Genomic DNA, 19,115 nt, shown 5'->3' with positions numbered 1-19,115 from the left:
TTCCCTTTTTCTGATGCTGAATTAATTAGGAATTTTACTGTAGGTGTAGTTCCAGGAATAAGACTATCAAAATGCAAAGATTAAAAAAATGGGATATACATCTTTACTCTCCAGAGCAACATCTTTAATAGTTAAATTTTATATGTCATTGTTTGGTATTTAGTATCCTGGTAACATAATTAGCACAACAAGGCATACAAAACAGATACTCTTCCTGAGTGTTCATAATCTAATACCAGGAGGAGTCAGAGGAGAACTGACCAGACATCCAGTTAAAACATAAGCCGTGTCCTTTTTTCTCATTGGGCCTATGAATTAATAAAATTTATATAGTTCTGTATACTTGAATTGTGCAATTTTGAGTATTTTGATTAACAGCTGGCTTACAGATGGATTTAGTGGATTTTGGAGCAACAGAAAGACTTGTAGAGGCTTTGGTTCATGCCACTGGAGAATTTCGTGGTCTGTATTGAGTTTTGAAACTTGAAAGTTGGTCTCTTCCCTGATTAACATGTCTGCCTTGTTCTGGTCTGTGAGGAAACTAGGAGGAAGGGGAGAGATGCCAGTACTGAAGTTTTTAATGAGTCATGCTAGTCTCATTAAAAGCTTGTTGCTGCATACTAAATTGACTTACTGGAAACATTAACAACTTTTACCTTTGATTAAAAATGATGAAAAAATTCTTTTGGGGGGGTTGCTTTTTGTTCTTCAGCTGTCACAGTTCACAGGTTCAGGTCCTTCTGATCAGCCGTGAAGGCCAGAGACTTCCTTTTGGTTTAAATGAGTCTAAGGAATTTGGGGAAAATACACAAATCGTCAGAGGCAAAAATGGTCGGAATTGGCAGTATTATTGGCAGTGACAGAAATGTGTATCAGGGTCTATTTTGGTTGAATAAAATCTGCTTTATTGATGCCATCATTGTGTGTGTTGTAAGCAGTGTAGGGTATAGCATCATGCAACTCGGAGAAGAAGTAGGAGCTATTCTTGGGATCCAGAAGCAACACAGCTGTGATCTCTTTTGGAGCACTGCACAGGCTAAGTGCCTGGGCAGATAAGGCCATGCCATTGTCTGATTTATCCCAGCTGAAGATCTGTCCCTTAGTCCAATGCCCCAAAACTGTGACAGATCGCAAGTGAAACATTTTTCTTTCCAGGGCTTAGCTAGATGGGGTGAGGCTTACCCCTAGATGCGCAGGGGATATGAACTCTATTTCACTTACCATGGCTGAAAAGGAGAGGGTGATTTACCTTGGAGGTGAACAGAGTGGCTTTAAACACTTTGGGAATTTTGTAGGAGCTTTGCAGTTCTAGAAGGCTCCCTGAATCAGTCCATGACCATTCGTTCTAGCATAGTTAATTTCTGGCTCATCTATGCCTTATGTGGGCTGAGAAGTTTGTGTACTGCCGTGGTGTTGTGACCTATTTATGTGAGCTTGGAAATACGCTCAGTTAATAACAGTTTGAGTGGTGCTTTGTATCCACACCAGTAGAAAGACCAGTGGTCTCTTGCTCAGGGCTGTTTTGTACTACCCAGTGTACCATCTAGCAATGCAAAGTAGCCAGGGAAATGTAGATTATCCAGGTTAAATACTGTGTAGGATAACTAAAATGGTTTTATACTGACAAAATACCTCAGTGAGTTTGACTCTGCATCTTTCGTCAAAGTGTATAAAAATGCCCATTTAAAAAAATTCGTGTTTCTATGTAATAGATGTTTCCTATGCTGTAATAGCTTTAGAAAACTTATCGTTCTAATTTGCTTTTGATCACTGAACCTTGAACATTCCTTTCTTTCACATCACAGGGTGGTGATGGTGTGTATAAATGGGATTTTGGTTCTTTTGACCCCAGTTCTACCCTAGGGGAATGCAAATATTTGTTCTCAATTTTCCTGGGCACATTGATTAACAAACAGTCCATTGTAACAAACTGGCAAAGCCATGGCTCATTGCATGAGCTGATAAATTTGGAATGTGACATTGTGTTGAAATATTTAAAACTTCAAAAGGTTAGTTATAAAGTGACATTATTCATATGAGTGAGATGTTCATAGCACCCAAGACTGTATTGATACAGCTACAAGAAAAGCCAGCTCTTAAACCTGTATAAATCAAACCAGCACAGAGCATCTGATTCAGGGAGGTTACGTTTTTTGTCAGTTTTGCTGCCGTCCAGTATTGCTTTATAAATACGTGTAAACCTGTAAATCTTGCAGTTGTTCAGTTGCTCCCTTTGATGAGGGGCACTTCTGCTAAGAAAAGGTAATAAATCAGATAGCCATACCATTTCTTAGCTATGGATAACTAGCCTGTGTCTTCATGGCAGCCTGTGAAAGTGCTGCCAGACCTCTGTATTTAGCATGTCTCTAATTATTTAATATACACTGGAGGAAAAAGAAAAGCTAAGAATGGCACATTTCTATTTGAAACTATTCTCAAGTGCATATAAGTCACCTTTTTGGAAACAAAATACAGCATGTTCAGAGGACAAATAAAATACTATTTAATGAACTGTATACTTTTTGGATATACAAGGATTGATTCTCTGAAGTGACACACGCCTCTTGCAGGTCCTGAGTAGCCAACAGGAGGTTGAGAAGTTTGCTGCGTCTGTCCCACTTTCCAGTCTATATTTGAATAATAAGTGAGAAAACCGTAATGCAGTGTTCATAGAAGCAAAAACTTTATACATGGGGATCAGCAAATAGGTTCACACCAAACAAAACAAATACACATCATTTTGCTACATCTCCATTTTAGGGATGAATTTTTTTACCTTTTATTGGTTAACACATTTCTGAAGAAAGAAGTGAAAACCATTCTTTTTTATCTATGTATTCCAAACTAATGTGTGGGTTGCTCAGAGTCCTTACATGAATAGCCATTCTCCATGATGCTTTCCCTGTAATGCCACATATGTAGCACTTCTTTGAGCTAGAAGCATTGCATGAGCAAGCCCATCTGTAGTCTTATAAAAAGGAGTAACATGTTTTTAGCTGATCTTTAGTCTTTCATGTGGTCAGCTGAACATAAACATATTAGAAATTTCTGTATGAAAATTATATTAAATGGGTGTATATATGTATGCATACTCACATATTATATACATGTATACACATGTGGATATGCACACACAAATTCAAAATGGTTTTCTTAGAAAAACTATTTTTCATATGTGTACATATGACAGTATACCTGAGGTAATGGTTTGGATGCTGATCATTTTGTTTTGGTTTTTTTGCCAACAGCCAACAGTGGAATATGTAAGTACCTAAGTAGATTGTGCCATGTGTTGTATGTTTGTTAAGTGTTTTGTCTGTGTTTGTTAAATTTTGTGAATATTTAGCATATTTTTTAGCATAAGGGAAGAATGCATAGAATGTTGTTATAAAGCAGCTGTGAGGGTGTGGATTTTTTTTACCATGTTTCAGTTAGATGCCGATCTGCATCTTGGCTTTATATTTTCAAAGGGATGTTAGGAGGCACTCAGCTGCAGCTAACATTCAGCAACACAAATTCAACCACAGTGAATTATGACTGAAGATGAAAGCTGGGCTCCAAGAGATACTCTGTAGAATGTACTCTGAAATTCAAGTGTTTTCAGAGATCTCAAACACTGCAGATTGATCCCCAGTCCCAGAACCTAGCCTGTGTTGAGTTTAGCTGCTTTGTTTTTCCCAGACTCTGCAAGGTGCTTTCAAAAGTTATTTCACAGGTGGTAACTCCTCTCTGAAGCAAGAAAGATACACACTGCTGTCGGTGTAAGAGGCACTGTGGGAAATAACAAATTCTTTGTGGAATAGAAAGGTAAAAATTATGGTGGTTTTCAGTGTCTGTGATCCCATGCTGTATTTACAACTGTGTTTATCTCTTGTTGCCTTGCAAATTCTCATCTGATTGATTGCCTCCAGCTTAAAGTTCCCTCTGAGTTTCAACTGATATAATGCTTTCTCCTTCCTCCCCTAAATACTTTGTGTTGCTGCTGTACGTTGTCGTGTAATACCTCAGATGAGTATCTCATCACAAATTATGAAATGTTGGCAACATTTGTCAGTAGGATATGGAAGCTGCCCTTGAATGGGTCTTTTCAAACAAACTGAAAATGTATGAAATTTAAAGATAAAATCATAATGGGGCCAGACCATTGTTTAATGTAAATATGCTGACGTAAATGGGAAAGTACTGATGTACATCAGCTGAGAATGTGGCTGGTGAAATTAAAAGAAAATAAAGGGTTTAGGGGGCTAGTGATGCTGGTCTCTTAATGTCAGCACAAACTTTCACCCAAGACCACTTCGTTGTTAATATGTAACTCTGCAGTGCCAGAGGGGTCAGGCTATTCCTGCCACTGCAACAACCAGACACTGTGGTACCTCCTACGAACAACACAGGAGCAGAAGCATGTATCCTTTAATTAAATCCTGGATCAGGTCTTCCGCTGGGGTGGTTTGGCATAACTCCATATACTTCAAAGGAACTAGATTGATTCACAGTGGCTGAGCGCTTGGTCTTTTATTAACGTATGCTTCTGTATATTGAAATTATGTGGCTTGCTTTTCATAACCATAAGTAGTTTAACATTGGTCAGACAGAAGTTGTTCTAAACTCTATGAGGTAGTAACTTGAAGACTGTGCCATAAAAAAAAAAAAAAAAAAAAAAGAACAGAACAGTCAGTTTAATTAGAAGAATGGTGTATAGGGTGAGGTCTTTTGGGGTTTTGGCTTGGCGTTTTTTTCTTTTTTTTTTCAATCACAGTGCAGTCTAGATTTAGCCAAACTGGTTTTTAAAAAGCTGGCTTCAGAGCAGGCTAGGGTTGCTGGTGCTGAGTTCTTGTGCTGTTGTACTTGGAGAGCTTGATATACTATGCTGTAGCCAGAACATACATGGGGCATCTGTAAGAGTTCTCTTGTGCATTGTGGAATATTATATTATACTATATTGTAGTTGCTTGCATGTCTGCATGCTTGCCAGCTTCAAAATTAAAGGTGTTCTGCACAGCTCATTTGCAGCACCCCTGTGCAGGCACTTCCCTCTGTTTTTTTAAAATTTTCTTATAATTTATATATTTATATTCTCCTTTCCTCTCTCTCTCATCTGCAGCATCAGAGTGTCCCTGTTTCTTGGATGAATATAAAGAGTTTATCTTGCTTTTGGCCCCTGAAGCAGGTCAGGTGTAAAACATGCTTTCAGAAGGCAAGCAGTCCCAAAGATATTAGTTATCCCTCTTCTTCCAGACAAACAACAATAGCCTAAACATCTGCTTAAGAGCATATAGACACCAAGAAAAGAGGCAGTATGCTTGCCCCTGCTGTTCATGTCGGGTGTAGCAAAAGACTCTTCAGAGAGTTCTGTGCCACCACAGTCTGGCATCTGCTTAATTTAGTCTGGGCTACTCTGCTCCAGGCTCCCAGAAACTGAGGTCTTGTCTACGCACTGTGCTGAATACTTGTGGGTGTTTTAATAGTGTCGTAGTCATTTTAGTGTTTCCATTTTGTGGTGTTACGTTAGCAAATGTAATATTGCACTAACATATTCTTTTCACCTTTTAATATAGCAGGTACATTTGATGTAAACACGCTTAGCAAAACAATGCAAGATTGCATTTTGTTCTGGTTTAGGCCGTGTTTAGGTAGAAAAGACAAATATGAACTCTCTGCCCAAGCTGGTCCTATCTTAGAGTCCCCTACAGTTTGCTTGTTTAAGAACAGGGCTGACTTGTTAGGCCACAGAAGGCTGCCAGAAATATTAATGACTCTTTGACAGACTAACCCAAAAGACAGGCTTGCAAGCTGATGCCACAGTATCTATTATTGGCAGAAATACAGTCCTTCGAATAATAAATGAGCCCTTAACATCTGTCAGGTTGCTTGTTTTCTCAGGGGCCCAGTGATTGGGTTGCATGCAATAACATGATGGCCTTCTGAGGAGCCTACATCAAAATTAATGGTTTCATCAGCTTGCAGGAACAACTAAATAATTGGGCACACCTGGGACTATACTAAAGGGCTCCTTTATGCTTAGCAAACACTTTTTAACTAGTTCCAGTAAAGTGTGGATCACTGAAACCTGAGTGTTGCAGATTGGATCAGAGAACTTAGTTTGATGGACTGTTTGGAGTATGTGGGAGCTTGAGCATAGGTATCAAGAGTATAAGTGAGCATCAGGAATGGATGAGGAATCAACTTTTAGAAAAATCAATTTAAGACCTTACTAGTTATATCTTGAATATTTTACAGGGGATTAGCCTGGCAGCCTAGCAGCTCTGCAGAAGGGTGTAAGGGCAGCCAAAGTTTGGACCCTTAATGGCTGACAGCAACAGAAATGTTTTCAGATGTTGCAGTTTAAGGTGTGTTTTCTTTTTCTTCCTAGAGACTCAGTAAATTTTTATCTCAAATTTTGGTGACATAAACGACCAGTGATGCTCTGAAAAATGTGCTTTAAATGTTTCTGCAGAATGACTGAGCTCCTAAATTATTTGGCAGTCTCCAAAAATTTCTTTGCCTCCCCTAATGAGGTATATGATAACAACCTCTTACTCTCTTTCCAAGCCTGTAGTAGTAGATGTGAATCTTCCACCTGATTCAGAGCACACCTGGAATTAACAGCAAGTCTGTGAATTGCAATTACCTTAGGCATTAAGGCATAGCTTATGTACAGTGTAGTACAAAATTTCTCATTGTATGAGGCCAAGACAAACATGTATCTATGAAATAAATCTTACCGAGTAAATATACTGCCTAGTAAATTGCTTACATAACGGGAAGGTCCCCAGCCATTCCAGGAGCCTGCTTCCTAGTCTGGTCCACAGGCCATGCTGAAGTGAGTTGAATTCAGAATAGATATGCTTCTTTTTTAGTAAACATTGAGAACAGATTTTGTTCAACAGATTTACCTGTTGCTGTCTTTCACTTGAAGTGATTGTACATCAAGGAATGCCAGTTTTGCTTTTGTTTTCTTGGTTGTTTTTTCCCTTAAGAGAGCTATCTTAGCTCCAGAATTTACGTGCTTGGTGCAGAATTTGCTGTGTGAGGTTCTTTGGGTTATGTGGGAAGTCAAATTTGATTATTTTAATAATAATTTTTAGCCAGTTTGGAATATCTAGTGGGTTGAGCACCTCTCATGCTTTTTTTCAGTACATACAAGAGAAAGATCTGGAAAGCAGTCCTGTCAGTACTGAATGTATTTGTGTGAAAATCCAAGCAAAGACTTAAAGCACTGGAGTCCAGACCATTTTCCATAAATGAAATGAGAAGTGTTGGTTAAGTTAGCACACAGTGTGATAAAGCTGCAACACATCACGTCATTAGACTGCTTTATATAGTGACTGGAATGTTGCCAGTTTAAATAAGCTTTGTACGTCTATTTGAAAGCATGTCTCTACGCATGCTGGCTATTTAATCCTTTAAGCTTTTATAGTCTTTTTTAGAAATGTAGCCAACTTGTTAATGCATGTACTATGACTTTTGAATATATGTTTGAGTTTGACACCTTATTTTGATTTGCTAATTATGGAGAATTAAAAGAATCTTCCTAATGATTTTGGAGTTTGGGTTTATCCCTTTTTTTTTTTTTTTTTTTTTTTTTTAATTTGAAAGTGTGTTTATAAATGCAGTAGGGAATCCTAGCTAGGCGGTATCGCATAACTTTCTGTTCAGTATAATGCCATTAATGTCAAGCCACCTAATTGATCTCAATGCAATGTCTGTTCAAAAGAGTACAGGGAATAATGCTGGGAATTAAGTAGCCTATGTTTTATTCTGACAGCTACAAATCTGCAGTTCACCTCACTTGTGAGTCATTGCCCTAAAATGAGCATGGTATTCAGCAACCTTTTTAAATCACTGATGGATTTGGATGTAAAGACCTGTACAAGAGCAAAAGTACTTATTACATAATAGCAGAGAGACCTAGAGGTGGCATTTATTGTTAAAAAGAGAAGATGGTTTAATTGTCTGGGCCATGGTTATGAGGAGTTGAGGAGATTGAAGTAGATGGACACCTGTAATCTTGAGAGCAGACAACAGACGACCCTTTATTGCTAAAACACACACATACTTATAGTCACATATTCTGCAAAGTCACTGTACATGCGCACAAGCATAAAATATGATTGGTTATATCAACTCTGTACATGCGCATAAACATAGGACGTAATTGGTTATACCAACTAAAACATGCGAAACTTGTCTCAGTCTAATTGGTCAAGATAAACTACTGAATTGAGGTTCTTTGTGCCAAGTTCCCTTTATCGTGGAATGCACACCTGTGTTCTTCTAATTGGCATCTTTCTTTTTTTGTCTTCTTGTTTATTCTGTTCAAGGTCTTCTAAAGGCGTCTGGAATGCTCTTGCGACCGTTAGCTAAATATGTGTCCACAAGGAGTAAAGACTAAGAGAGCAAAAAGAGCATTTGGCAGTGTTGCCTTGGGTCTCTAGGAACAGTAGCTGAGAAGTCACCAAAGATATCCACACAATTCTGACCTCTCAGTGGAAACCATACATTGTGCCATGCTGCACAATGGTATACTATGCTGTGGTTGTTACTCAATGTGTATATAAACCTGCAGCAGTAATCGTGTATGCTCTGTAGAAGGTGAAGCTGGAATGGAGTAAAATGCATATTTTAAAAACAGGAACTTCTTTCTGCAGATACGCTGCCCCCCTTGCTGGTGGTAGTCAGGGCAAACTCTTTCCCAATGTGAAGACAGTAATTTCTAATTCTTCTTGTCCTTGCAGGTCAAGCCGGTTACTCACAGTAGAATTACTGTGTCAGCACGGTTTCGAAAACCACTCCAGGAACCCTACACTATTTTGTAAGTAGAATTTTCAGTTAGTGAACTGCCATTTTGGCGCGTAGGGTGGGGTGGTGGTGTCATCTTAACTTCAGATGATTTTTTCTTTTTAAATGTTCCTCCAAATTATTTTACTTTGCTTTATTTCAGTCTGATTGCTAACGGAGACCTTATTAGCCCTGTAGTGCGCCTCCTCATTCCCAGGAAAACACTGAATCACTGGGATCATATTCTCGAAATGGTTACAGGAAAAGTTACCCTCAGAAGTGGAGCTGTTCACAGGTATAAAGAAGCTGATATTTGCAAGATACATTTGATATGCGTAGGTATGTTTTTAAAACTCCATAGGTAGATACAATGGATCATTCCTGCTTCATGGGAAATTCCACTATAAGAAAAATAAAATACACCAAAAAGCCACAAAATGGAAATACGTTGACTCCAAGTAACCTTCAGGTTTCATTTCAACTGCTATTTAAAAAAAGAAAAACGTCAATTTGTTTCAGCTGTTATTTCCTGATTAAATATTCAGTTAGCAGGCATGTAGTAATACAATAATAATGCACTATATTTATTATTAATAATTAAGTTACATGTCAGAATAAAATAAATGAGCACAGTAAAGTTGGTGAAGATTGTTTGGAATGTGCAATAACAGATGCGATCCATGTTATCTTTTAATTTTGATAGTTCTTTAAATTCATTGGGGCAAACAATTTCAGGGAAAATATTATAGATTCTTTGGTTTTTGAAGGCCTGTGCTATGACTAGGATGTGCTTTATACTCAGCCAGGGAAGCCTCCTAATAAAAGCCAAGGCTAAAGTTGTAGTTGGGGGTTTGCCAGTTCCAGTATCTCAGCTGGTCTGAGTTGTGGTATCCCAGGAATAGGTGATGACCTCTTGGATAGGTAAGTTTCAGTCCCTTAAGGCTTTTACACTCTAAAATAAGCTCTCTAAAGTAGGATTTGGTAGTTGTTGCAAGTTTTAGAGCAAAATGATATATGCAGTTTCCATGAGAAACACTGCAGTGTAAGCGGGCTGCCAAGGTCTGTACAAGCAAATTACTGACATTCCAGTGTTGCCTCATGCAGAGCACATTACAGAAATCAGAAATCCGTTCCTCAGGTGGAAGGGGCCTTTTGTGGAAAATCGTTCTTCACAGCTTATGCAATTTCTGAGGCTAAGCTTGCAAAATCTTTCTCAAATCAGCAAAGATAAGGTAGTCTTTCAGTTCTTCTCATTGCTTTCCCAGAGCTGATAAAGTCGATGAAAGATTAAGGTAATGCTATCTGTTGCCTTTTAGCTCTCATCTAATTTTTCTTCTCAGCCCTGCATTTATTTGCTCCTATTATCTGGCTACTTAGCACTTTTACTTGCAGTAAAGTAAACCTATACACGTGTTACAGCTTTCTGGATCTGATTCTCAGCTAGTGTAACTCAGAAGTGAGCAAAGTAACAGTCATTTACAACATACCAATTCTTTCTGCTCTCAGGTTGGTTAGCAATTTAAAAACCTTTCACATTTTATTCTCATTACTTGGTGTCACTCCTTGGTGAAACTGAATGATGTACATGAAAGCATAAATCATTCTGTACGTAGCCAGGACTGCTTTTGAGAAGTTCCCTTCAGTGTTCAGCTTTAATCCTTTAAAAGATAAGATAACATACATGACATTTTGAATTATTTAATGTTTTCCTTTTTCTGGTTTTCTATTAACCCAGTTTTCATTTTCTTTTCCTTAAAATGCTAGGAATACCTATTAAATACGTTAGTAAAGTGATCGTTGTTCTTTAATAAGTTACACATTAATTGCTGGGGTTTACTGAAACTATGTTAGCATTAAGGGAGGTCCTGTAAGACCACTGATGCTGGGAAGATATAATTTCTCATTAAAGAGGGGTAAGTGGAATTACGAGAACCTGCATTATGTATATGGCAGTTTTTCTTTTCCATGTTATTAAAAGACATACAAAGCTGCCAAGTCTTACGCAGTTTCTCACATGTGGTTTTTTAAAAAAAAATTATTGATCATCCCCATCAGAATAGGAATGTAAGTAAGAAATACGAGAGAGGAGACAATGAGAAAGTAGCTTTTCTGCTTGCCAGATTGTGCATGGGGATGGGGTGCAGCAACCTGATGGGCAGGTACCTGGGAATTTGGGGATATTGGTTCTGCAAGTTGTGTCTTTGTTGTCTCCTTTGTCAGCCCGTATGCTTGCTTTGTTTTGGCTGCCACTTTTTGGCTTGGATTCAGGAGGGAAAATGGAAGTCCACTGACATCCCACAGGACAAGCCCTAGGTCATCTCCCAGTGACCAGAAGAAGTGACCACAAAGACATCTTTGTTGCTTAATACTAGCCAGAAAGAACCCAGCTGGTCTGTGAATGGTTGTGGCCAGGTGGGTGGGTAGAAGGCTTCAGAAGTGTCGCAAAACTTGAGTGATGCTTGTTAAGTCAATAGTCATTTATTTGTTTGAAGTTCCATTTTTCTAAAATGCATTTTTAAATTCACTTTCATCTTCAGTGACTGATTATGTTTGATTCAGTTATTGTGATTAATATTTTCAAGGTGAAAAATACAACTAGAGATTGCCAGATAACCTGTAACATTTTGGGGAGTTATATTAAGCAAACAAATTTTGTGCATTAAATATAACATTAAAACACAAGCAAAGTGAAAGATTGGGATAAAAACACCACAGTCATCTTTGTAGGTACCCCTGTATACCTGTACACCATACAAATAATATAAAGCAGTTCTCGAACTGTGGTACACTGATTTGCTGGTTTGTCCCCCAAGTTCCCCAAAGCAAAATGTAATCTAGCAAAACACAGCGAGATTAATTCAGTAATAGACCTCTTGCTGATTTTTAGATTGCTTGTTTTATTTTCATTGTTTGTGTGTAACTGATGTCTGTGTGGTTGTGAAACATAAATTGCTCTTTGACTTGCTGGCATGCCTGTAAAATGTTTGCACTAAAAAGTAAATATGAGTGATATAAAGGGGGTGCTTCAGAGTTAGCATACCGCTTTGCAAGGAAGCAGCAATGTGATCAAGATTTCAAAAAGCTGCAATTCCACCTTTGAAAACTTTCAATCTTTGCACTTAGAAAACCAAGGTACTTCTATATGGCAGGAGGCACCTAGAAAATCAAGGTACTTTCATCAGGGAAACATAAGAAAGATATGGACACGCTGGAGCAAGCACAGCAAAGGGCCACAAAGATGAAGGGCTTGAAGATGCCTGTCATGTGAGGAGGATTGGGAGAGCTGGGACTCTGCAGCCTGGGGAAGACAAGGCTCGGGGGGATCTTGTTAATGTGTATAACACCTGCTGGGAACAAGTGAAGTCAGAGCCAGGCTCTTCTCAGTGGTGCCCAGTGACAGGACAAGAGGCAACGGGCACAAACTGAAATACAGGAAATTCCACATGAACAGAAGAAAAAAAAAAATTTACTGTAAGGGTCATCAAACACTGGAACACGTTGCCCAGAGAGGTTATGGAGTCTCCATCCTTGCAGTTACTCAAAACACACCTGGACACAGCCCTGAACAACCTGCTTTAGTTGCTCTTGTTCTGCTCAGGGTGGTTGGACTAGGTGGTCCCCATAGATCGTGTCCAACCTCAGCTATTCTGTGGCTCCTGGTTCTATAAACTGCATCTTTTTTTTTCTTCAAGGTTTTTATTCCAGGTTGTGCCACTGTGTGTATGAACTTAAGCAGCTTTTTCTCTATAAAACTGAAAATTTTTGCACTTTATAAGTCAGCGGTGTTCTCAAGGCAGGTTCTTGATATTCTTCCTAAAAGGTTCATTGTATAGGTGTATATATAATTTTATATCTCATTGCATTGTGTTGAAATTTATGAATAACACATGTAGCAGCTCCTGTAGAAGGCTTCTAAAAAGGTGATTAAGATAGCCGTTCAACATTCCTGCTTTTAAGACTTAAATGCAAGACTGTTGATGTTGACTTTTTAATTAAATATAAATATTGTTGAGTTTTGGAATATGCTTCATAGGAAAGAACTTATTTATTGTTGAATGTTTCCTCCTTGCTCATTGTGTTGACCGTCCCCCCCGCCCCCAGTCCCTAATGCATTTCTTCCTTCTTGGTAAAGTGTAGAAACAGAAATTATTGTGGTAAAAATCTACCTGGTGTAGTAGACATATTAATGATTGATATTGTAGGTGCTTAAGATACACAGCTTCTTGTTATAATGTGTTATTGTATTTCCTGGTACTCCCAGCCTTACCCCACCAGGTACAGCCACGTTCCAACCTTCTGATCTATACAATATGACAATGTACGTGCAATATTATCAACTTGGTGTGCCTTAGGTGGACAGGTCCTGGGTTTTCAGTCAAGGGGCCATGAATGCCCCGTTCTTCCCAGGTACTGCATAGTGCCCAGAGCACAGATGGGAGGTGGAACTTGGTATGAGAGGGGTCGGGAAGTCATGGAATAGACCCCTTCCAAGGTATCAGGGGAAAGGCATTAAAGTCTTCTAAGTACAAAGTGATTTATTTCATTTTAGAAATTATGAAAGTATTTCATCTGTCATAGCACTTCATTAGTTTTATATAAACTGTGATTTAGGTCATTATTTTGCTCTGTCTTTCCTTGTATTTTGTTTTTTTATGTAGCGACTGATCATTGTGTGGCATCCACTGTACTTTATTGGGTTTTATATCTGGAAATTCAACATAATTTAGTGATTTTAGATTAACATAGCTTTCAATGCTCTTAATACAAGTAACTGAATGTTAAGGTTTATTACATTAAGCATTTTCATATTTTTCAGACTTTACACTTTAGATGGAAAACTTGTTCAGAATGGGTCAGACTTGGAGAATGGGCAAATTTATGTTGCAGTGGGTAGAGAAAAGTTTAAGAAGTTGCCGTATGGTGATCTGCTGTTTAGCAAATCTACAATGAGAAGGCCACAGGGGTAAGTTCCACAGGTGTCTGATATATTTCTCTCGTGCTTGTGTGTGTCAATTTGTTTACAAAGTACCACCAGTAAAGTACAAAATCATCATTCCAAGAACAAGGGATGGAGGGATGGAAGGAGGGAGGGAGGGAAGGATGGGTTAGTATGGATGCAAAACTTTATTGACAACTTCTGAGAAAGTTGAGATAGCAAAAACAAAAGAGAAAATGGAAATTCAGAAGACTATTTCACCTCATAAACATGCAATTGAGCATGTATCACAAAATTAATGTCAGAGAAAGGATTGTTTTGACTTGGCTTAATTTGTTTTTTTTCCTGGGATACAAATGTGTACAGCTGAATGAGATTAGGTGGCTACACCAGTCTAGATCTACTCTTGCTTGGTAATCTTTTGTGGAATATGTACTCCCTTAAGAATGCTTTATGTTTGGGTCTATTTTTTGTAGGCTAGAATTATCACATAATAAAGCCCTAAATGGGGTGTCTGTAAGGAGAAGGCTGGGCTTTCAGTATCTTTGGAAAACATGAAAACTGGGAGCCATTTCATTGAAATAAATGGAAAGAAATGGAAATTTGTCCCACAAATTGGTGTAACTTAGAGAATTTGTCCTGTATTCTGCATATAAACTGGGGTGTAATTTATATATATGTTGGTTTTTTTTTTTTTTTAGTGAGCAACTGTAGACAATGTAAATAACTTGAAAGTATTTTCGAAAACATCATTTGCAACAAATGAGTTTAAGGACAATGAAAAGCTATGTTGATCACTTGATGTAAACAGAGTTTTGTTGAAATTGCCAGAACTTGTCATTATAATAGTTGTAAGGATCTTTCACATAGTAATTCACTGAATACTGCTCTGCAGATTTTTGGTATGTAAAGTATGCATTGTGGGGAACTGTAATGCGTTTGTTTGAATAAGTTAATGATTGATTATGCGTTTAAATATAGTATAGTGAACAGAAATGAGTGATTCTTAGTAAAAACGCACAATGAATAAAACAATTAACTCTGTTGTCATAGCTGACTTGGTGTTATCTGACTTGGTTATAGATACATAGTGTCTATGATAGTGACAGTGTACACAATTCTGAGATATGGCTTGTTTCTGCAGTTCCAAGGCCTCTGTACTACCTCCGATTGTGGGATCTCGAAAGTCTAAAGGCAGTGTAAGTATCGAGTGCCATAATAAAGATAGCTTCTAATTTTGCTTAATTCCGGCAGATGGAAAGTCCCTGTCCTTTGGGTTTTAATTAAATCTGAAGAGAAAAAATCCACAGCCACCTGGTGGTATGCTTATTAAAGCTTGATGAATATGTAGCTATTTGCAGTGTCAATTAGACAAAAGAAATCTGAGAAAATATTATTGCAATAATGGCTGCTTTATTTTTTATAAAACCTTCCATAGCAAAGATCAACTGCTGCCTTGAGGTCTTTCCCATAAACCTTGTCAGCTATCTTTGTGTATTTTTTTATTTATTTATTCAAATTATATACCTAAAGGAAAAACACAGAACCTTTTACAAAATGTCTTACAGAAAATGGTGTTTCTGCGTGCTGAGTCTGAATAAGGCCCTAATCCAGTTTCCTATCTGATGTGTTTTGCCCTAGCTAACCATTAAATCCAGAGCTTGAGCCTCCACTGCTTTGTATCCTGTATAGCTATTTATGTGTGTACAAAATGAGTCCACTATGGATTTAAAAGAGTGCCAAATCAGAATATAAGTATCTGTTTGCACTGATTCCGTACAAGTGCAGTTTACTGTACAAGTACAAGACAGCAGAGAGTCAGACCCAAAGTCTGTCATTGTAATTGTGGTAGTTGATCATGCCCATTCACTGTTTGCAAAACAAAAACCCTGGAGCCACTAAACAAAGTAAGCAATAAAATACACAAGTCCCTGTTCTATTCTGTTGAAATGCAGTAGAAGAAAAAACCTCAGTAAAGAACATACTTTCAAGTGGTGCTTGTTTTTAAAATGTGAGCTTTGCAATTCTAGCATTTGTAAAAATAACTCATTAACAGGTTTAACTTCTTGCCTCTTCTACTATTACTTAACAACACATACAGAAAATTATTTGATATTCACTTTTATTCCACTGGGATTGTAGCACACACTGATAACAAGTGTCAAAACTTAAAGGAGGCAGGAATATGTACTACTGCTCTTAAATATCTAATGCAACACTTGAACTGGTATAAATCATGCAATTGTTTGCTTCAGTTTGATATCTACACTTTTTTACTATTACTGCTTGGGAGTAACAGTCTGCAGTTTGAACTAGAAGAGACTGAAATACTGCCGTGCCCTCATTTCTCTTTATAGAGAAAGGATAAGTGGTAGATTTGATGGTATTGGTAGATAAATGGTAGATTAGATGGTAAAAGCGAGATGGTATTTAAGCAAGATATTTTAAACAGAACTGTTTTTTACTGATTTTTTGAAAACTAGAAGAATCACATAAAAATGTAATAATGTATGCAGAATTTTTCAAAGAGATGTGGGATTTTGTTCAGGACTTATTTTTCTGAAAGATTTACATTGTATATAATATTACCTTTTAACTTTAGCAGTGAGGTGAAAAGAATTGTCCTTGACCATTGCAGAATGAAAGGCCTTTCTGGTGGGCAAGTTCTAAAATGAGATGACTTGTTCATGGAGCAACACTAAATGAAACAATGGACTAGAATATATTTGTCTTCTGTGATTCAGCTAAGTCTGTGATAAGTTGAACAGTTCCAGATACTGATGAGGTTTTCTGCCCTATCTGCATGAGTGTTTTGTTGTTATATGGAGTGTTTTGACAGAACTGGATTAGGAAGAAACTACACATGCGGTTAGACTGGCAAAAGTAGGAGGCTGACAGCCTCTATTAAGAGGCAACGATGAGGGCGTTCAGTTGGTAAAGTCTTTACGCAGCCTAGAACAATATAAATAGCACCCTAAAGGGCTGCTATATACAGTTCAGGTTTTTACAATGTTGATTATGAACAGATTTAGACTGAAGAAAAATGTGTATAAATAATAAAATCTCTGGCTAGTACACCCAGGGTCATACATACATCAAAGCTGTAAAAATAAGGACCAGGTTTCTGGTTCTGTTTCTAGATACACTACAGAGCAAGCAGAGGAACTGGCTGATGTCCTTGGGGGTGATTCAGAGGTGATGTGTGGGCAGATGCCTTTATTAGTGTCCACTTGGTAGTCAGTGTTACTGCCACATGAAGACTGTCATCCTCTTCCAGCTGCTTTTGACACTTAAATTAATGCCCATGTCTCATTTACACAGGCAATGAATTATTCACAAGTTATATATGTTACATCTTGTGACCTTCCACACATATGCATGAATGAGATACAGCTGTACATCATATGCGTGCATGTATAGATTCACCTAGCCATTCTTTTCATCAAATAAAGCATTACTTTCTTATAATGAATGTGCTCTTTTATTCTGGGAGTAATTAAGGACCATTTAAGCACTTGGATCGTATAGTAAGTTGATGAGATAGTTACAGTTTTCTGGATAGTTTAAGATATCACTTAATTGTACTGATTGTAAATTAATATGCTTCTTTAACGCCTGATACCAATCCTTAGTATTAAAAGGTTGAAATAATATTGAAATTAAAATAGTAAACTTTGTCATTTTCATCAGCAATAATTACATACGCTTCTTTTCAGGGAAATGATCGGCAATCTAAATCTACCGTTGGATCCAGTGACGTAGGAGAAAACAGTTCCTCACCTCAGCTTCCCAAAGGGAAAGACAAAAAAAGCCAGGATCCAGAGGATTCTGTGTCCAGACGACACTTTCCTAACAACTCTACAAAAGTAAAACAGACAGTAACAGCTTCCACAGGAGTCCTTCAAGGTAATGGTCAGTACTGAGATAAACACTGTAGTAGCATAGTGGCTTTTGACCTTCAGCTAAAACAGTGAAATAGTGGAATAATATGCTTGGATAGTTCTTGAATTGTCCATTTACTCTGGCTAACTGAATTTACAAAAGTTGTTTCTGCTTAGGAAATGTACCTACGCATAACTGCTACATTCCTGGCTTCGTTTACATACCACAGGAGGCTGTATATGATTTTTAGTGTACCTTGGAAGTTAGACTACTATGGTCTTGTCTTTATGCTTTTGATAAAAGCATAATAGAAAACATATTTTGACCATTTTCCCACTGTTCTGCACTGCAAAAAAGTGAAGAAAAGGAGCTGGTCTGCAGGACACCTCGCTGTCCCTGAGGATCCCTGGTTAGCTGCCTGGTTCTGTATAACAAAATGACTAGACCCTGGGGGAATAACACAAACATGAACTCCAGTTAGCTAATAGCTGCTGAGCCTAATCATACAGCAGAGCTGCTGGAGGCACTTTCAGGATTTCTCCCCCGCTGTGCTGTGGCAGCAATTTAGTCATAAACATCCTCTTTGAGAAACTGTTATTCTTTGAGGAACTGTTTTTCTTATCTTATGGTATGATATTCCCCTCCCCCCCGTTTTTTTTTTTTTAATGGCTAGAAGACTGTCCCCTCGCTACAGATGTTGCTGCCATGTTGGGATGGCTATTTTTCCTCATTAGTAATAGTTCCAAAAGTCATTAATACAGGCCAATTAATATCTGCCAGGAGAAATAAATTATACTTTTCATAGAATTTGACATTTCTTCTCACTGCTGTTTAAGTGTTAATAATTAAGTGTGCAATAACAAACTGTGATCTAAAACTTCAGTATATGTCATCCAACAGTACAGTTTTGTACCTTTGTCTAGAATCATGAGTTATAAATTTACTTTGAGTCAGGAGCAGGTTTGTAAATTTGAGTTTTAAAAGATCAATGAAATATAATCTCTTGTAATATGATTGTCTTTTCAAGAGTTAGCTTGTTGAATTTCAGGTTTATTTTAGTCTTGATTCAAATAACGTTCTATACTTTTGCTGGTAAGTGGACATAATTTTAGCCAACTTTTTCAGTCAAATTTTTGTTCTTGCTGAAGAACGACGATTATATTATAATGAAAGTGACTGAAAACATTTGTCTTTTATAACACATGAAATGACTGAATATATTCTTCTCCTCAAAATCATCATGACGTAGCCCCACTTTTTACAGATCGAGTGGCGCATGCTAAAAGTATATGAGGGAGAGACTACCAGAGCACAGCCAAGCCACATAACTTTTTCTCATAGGTATAGTGCCATTATGTTGATTTTCTATATGCTGTATTTTCTGGCCTGAGGATTTTTGTAAGTAAAGTTTCTACAGATGTTTCCTGGAAGCAAATGGACCCCTCTTGCCAAGGTGAGAGAAATTTACTCTTTGCCTTTGTCGGCCTTGCATTCGGTTATCGGAGGTTTCCGATGGCTT

At 37.8% G+C, this 19,115-nt stretch overlaps 1 protein-coding gene across 2 annotated transcripts in view; it reads left to right on the top strand.

The window, feature by feature from the left end:
• DCDC2 (doublecortin domain containing 2) overlaps positions 1-19,115 on the top strand; it is a 71,238-nt gene that overhangs the window by 15,037 nt on the left and 37,086 nt on the right. The window contains exons 3-8 of one of the 2 annotated variants that reach the window (XM_030042023.2): positions 3,249-3,263; positions 8,736-8,812; positions 8,942-9,073; positions 13,595-13,741; positions 14,859-14,913; positions 17,431-17,620. In XM_030042023.2, coding sequence (XP_029897883.1) covers positions 3,249-3,263; positions 8,736-8,812; positions 8,942-9,073; positions 13,595-13,741; positions 14,859-14,913; positions 17,431-17,620 — 616 coding nt within the window. The remainder of the gene's footprint in view (positions 1-3,248; positions 3,264-8,735; positions 8,813-8,941; positions 9,074-13,594; positions 13,742-14,858; positions 14,914-17,430; positions 17,621-19,115) is intronic. The other variant, XM_030042024.2, reaches the window with a different exon arrangement.

The sequence above is a fragment of the Aquila chrysaetos genome, chromosome 18 (genome assembly GCF_900496995.4).
Source record: "Aquila chrysaetos chrysaetos chromosome 18, bAquChr1.4, whole genome shotgun sequence".
Lineage (NCBI taxonomy): Eukaryota > Metazoa > Chordata > Aves > Accipitriformes > Accipitridae > Aquila > Aquila chrysaetos.
The sequence above is the reverse complement of the archived record's forward strand: the minus strand, read 5'-3'. Positions and strand labels throughout refer to the sequence as shown.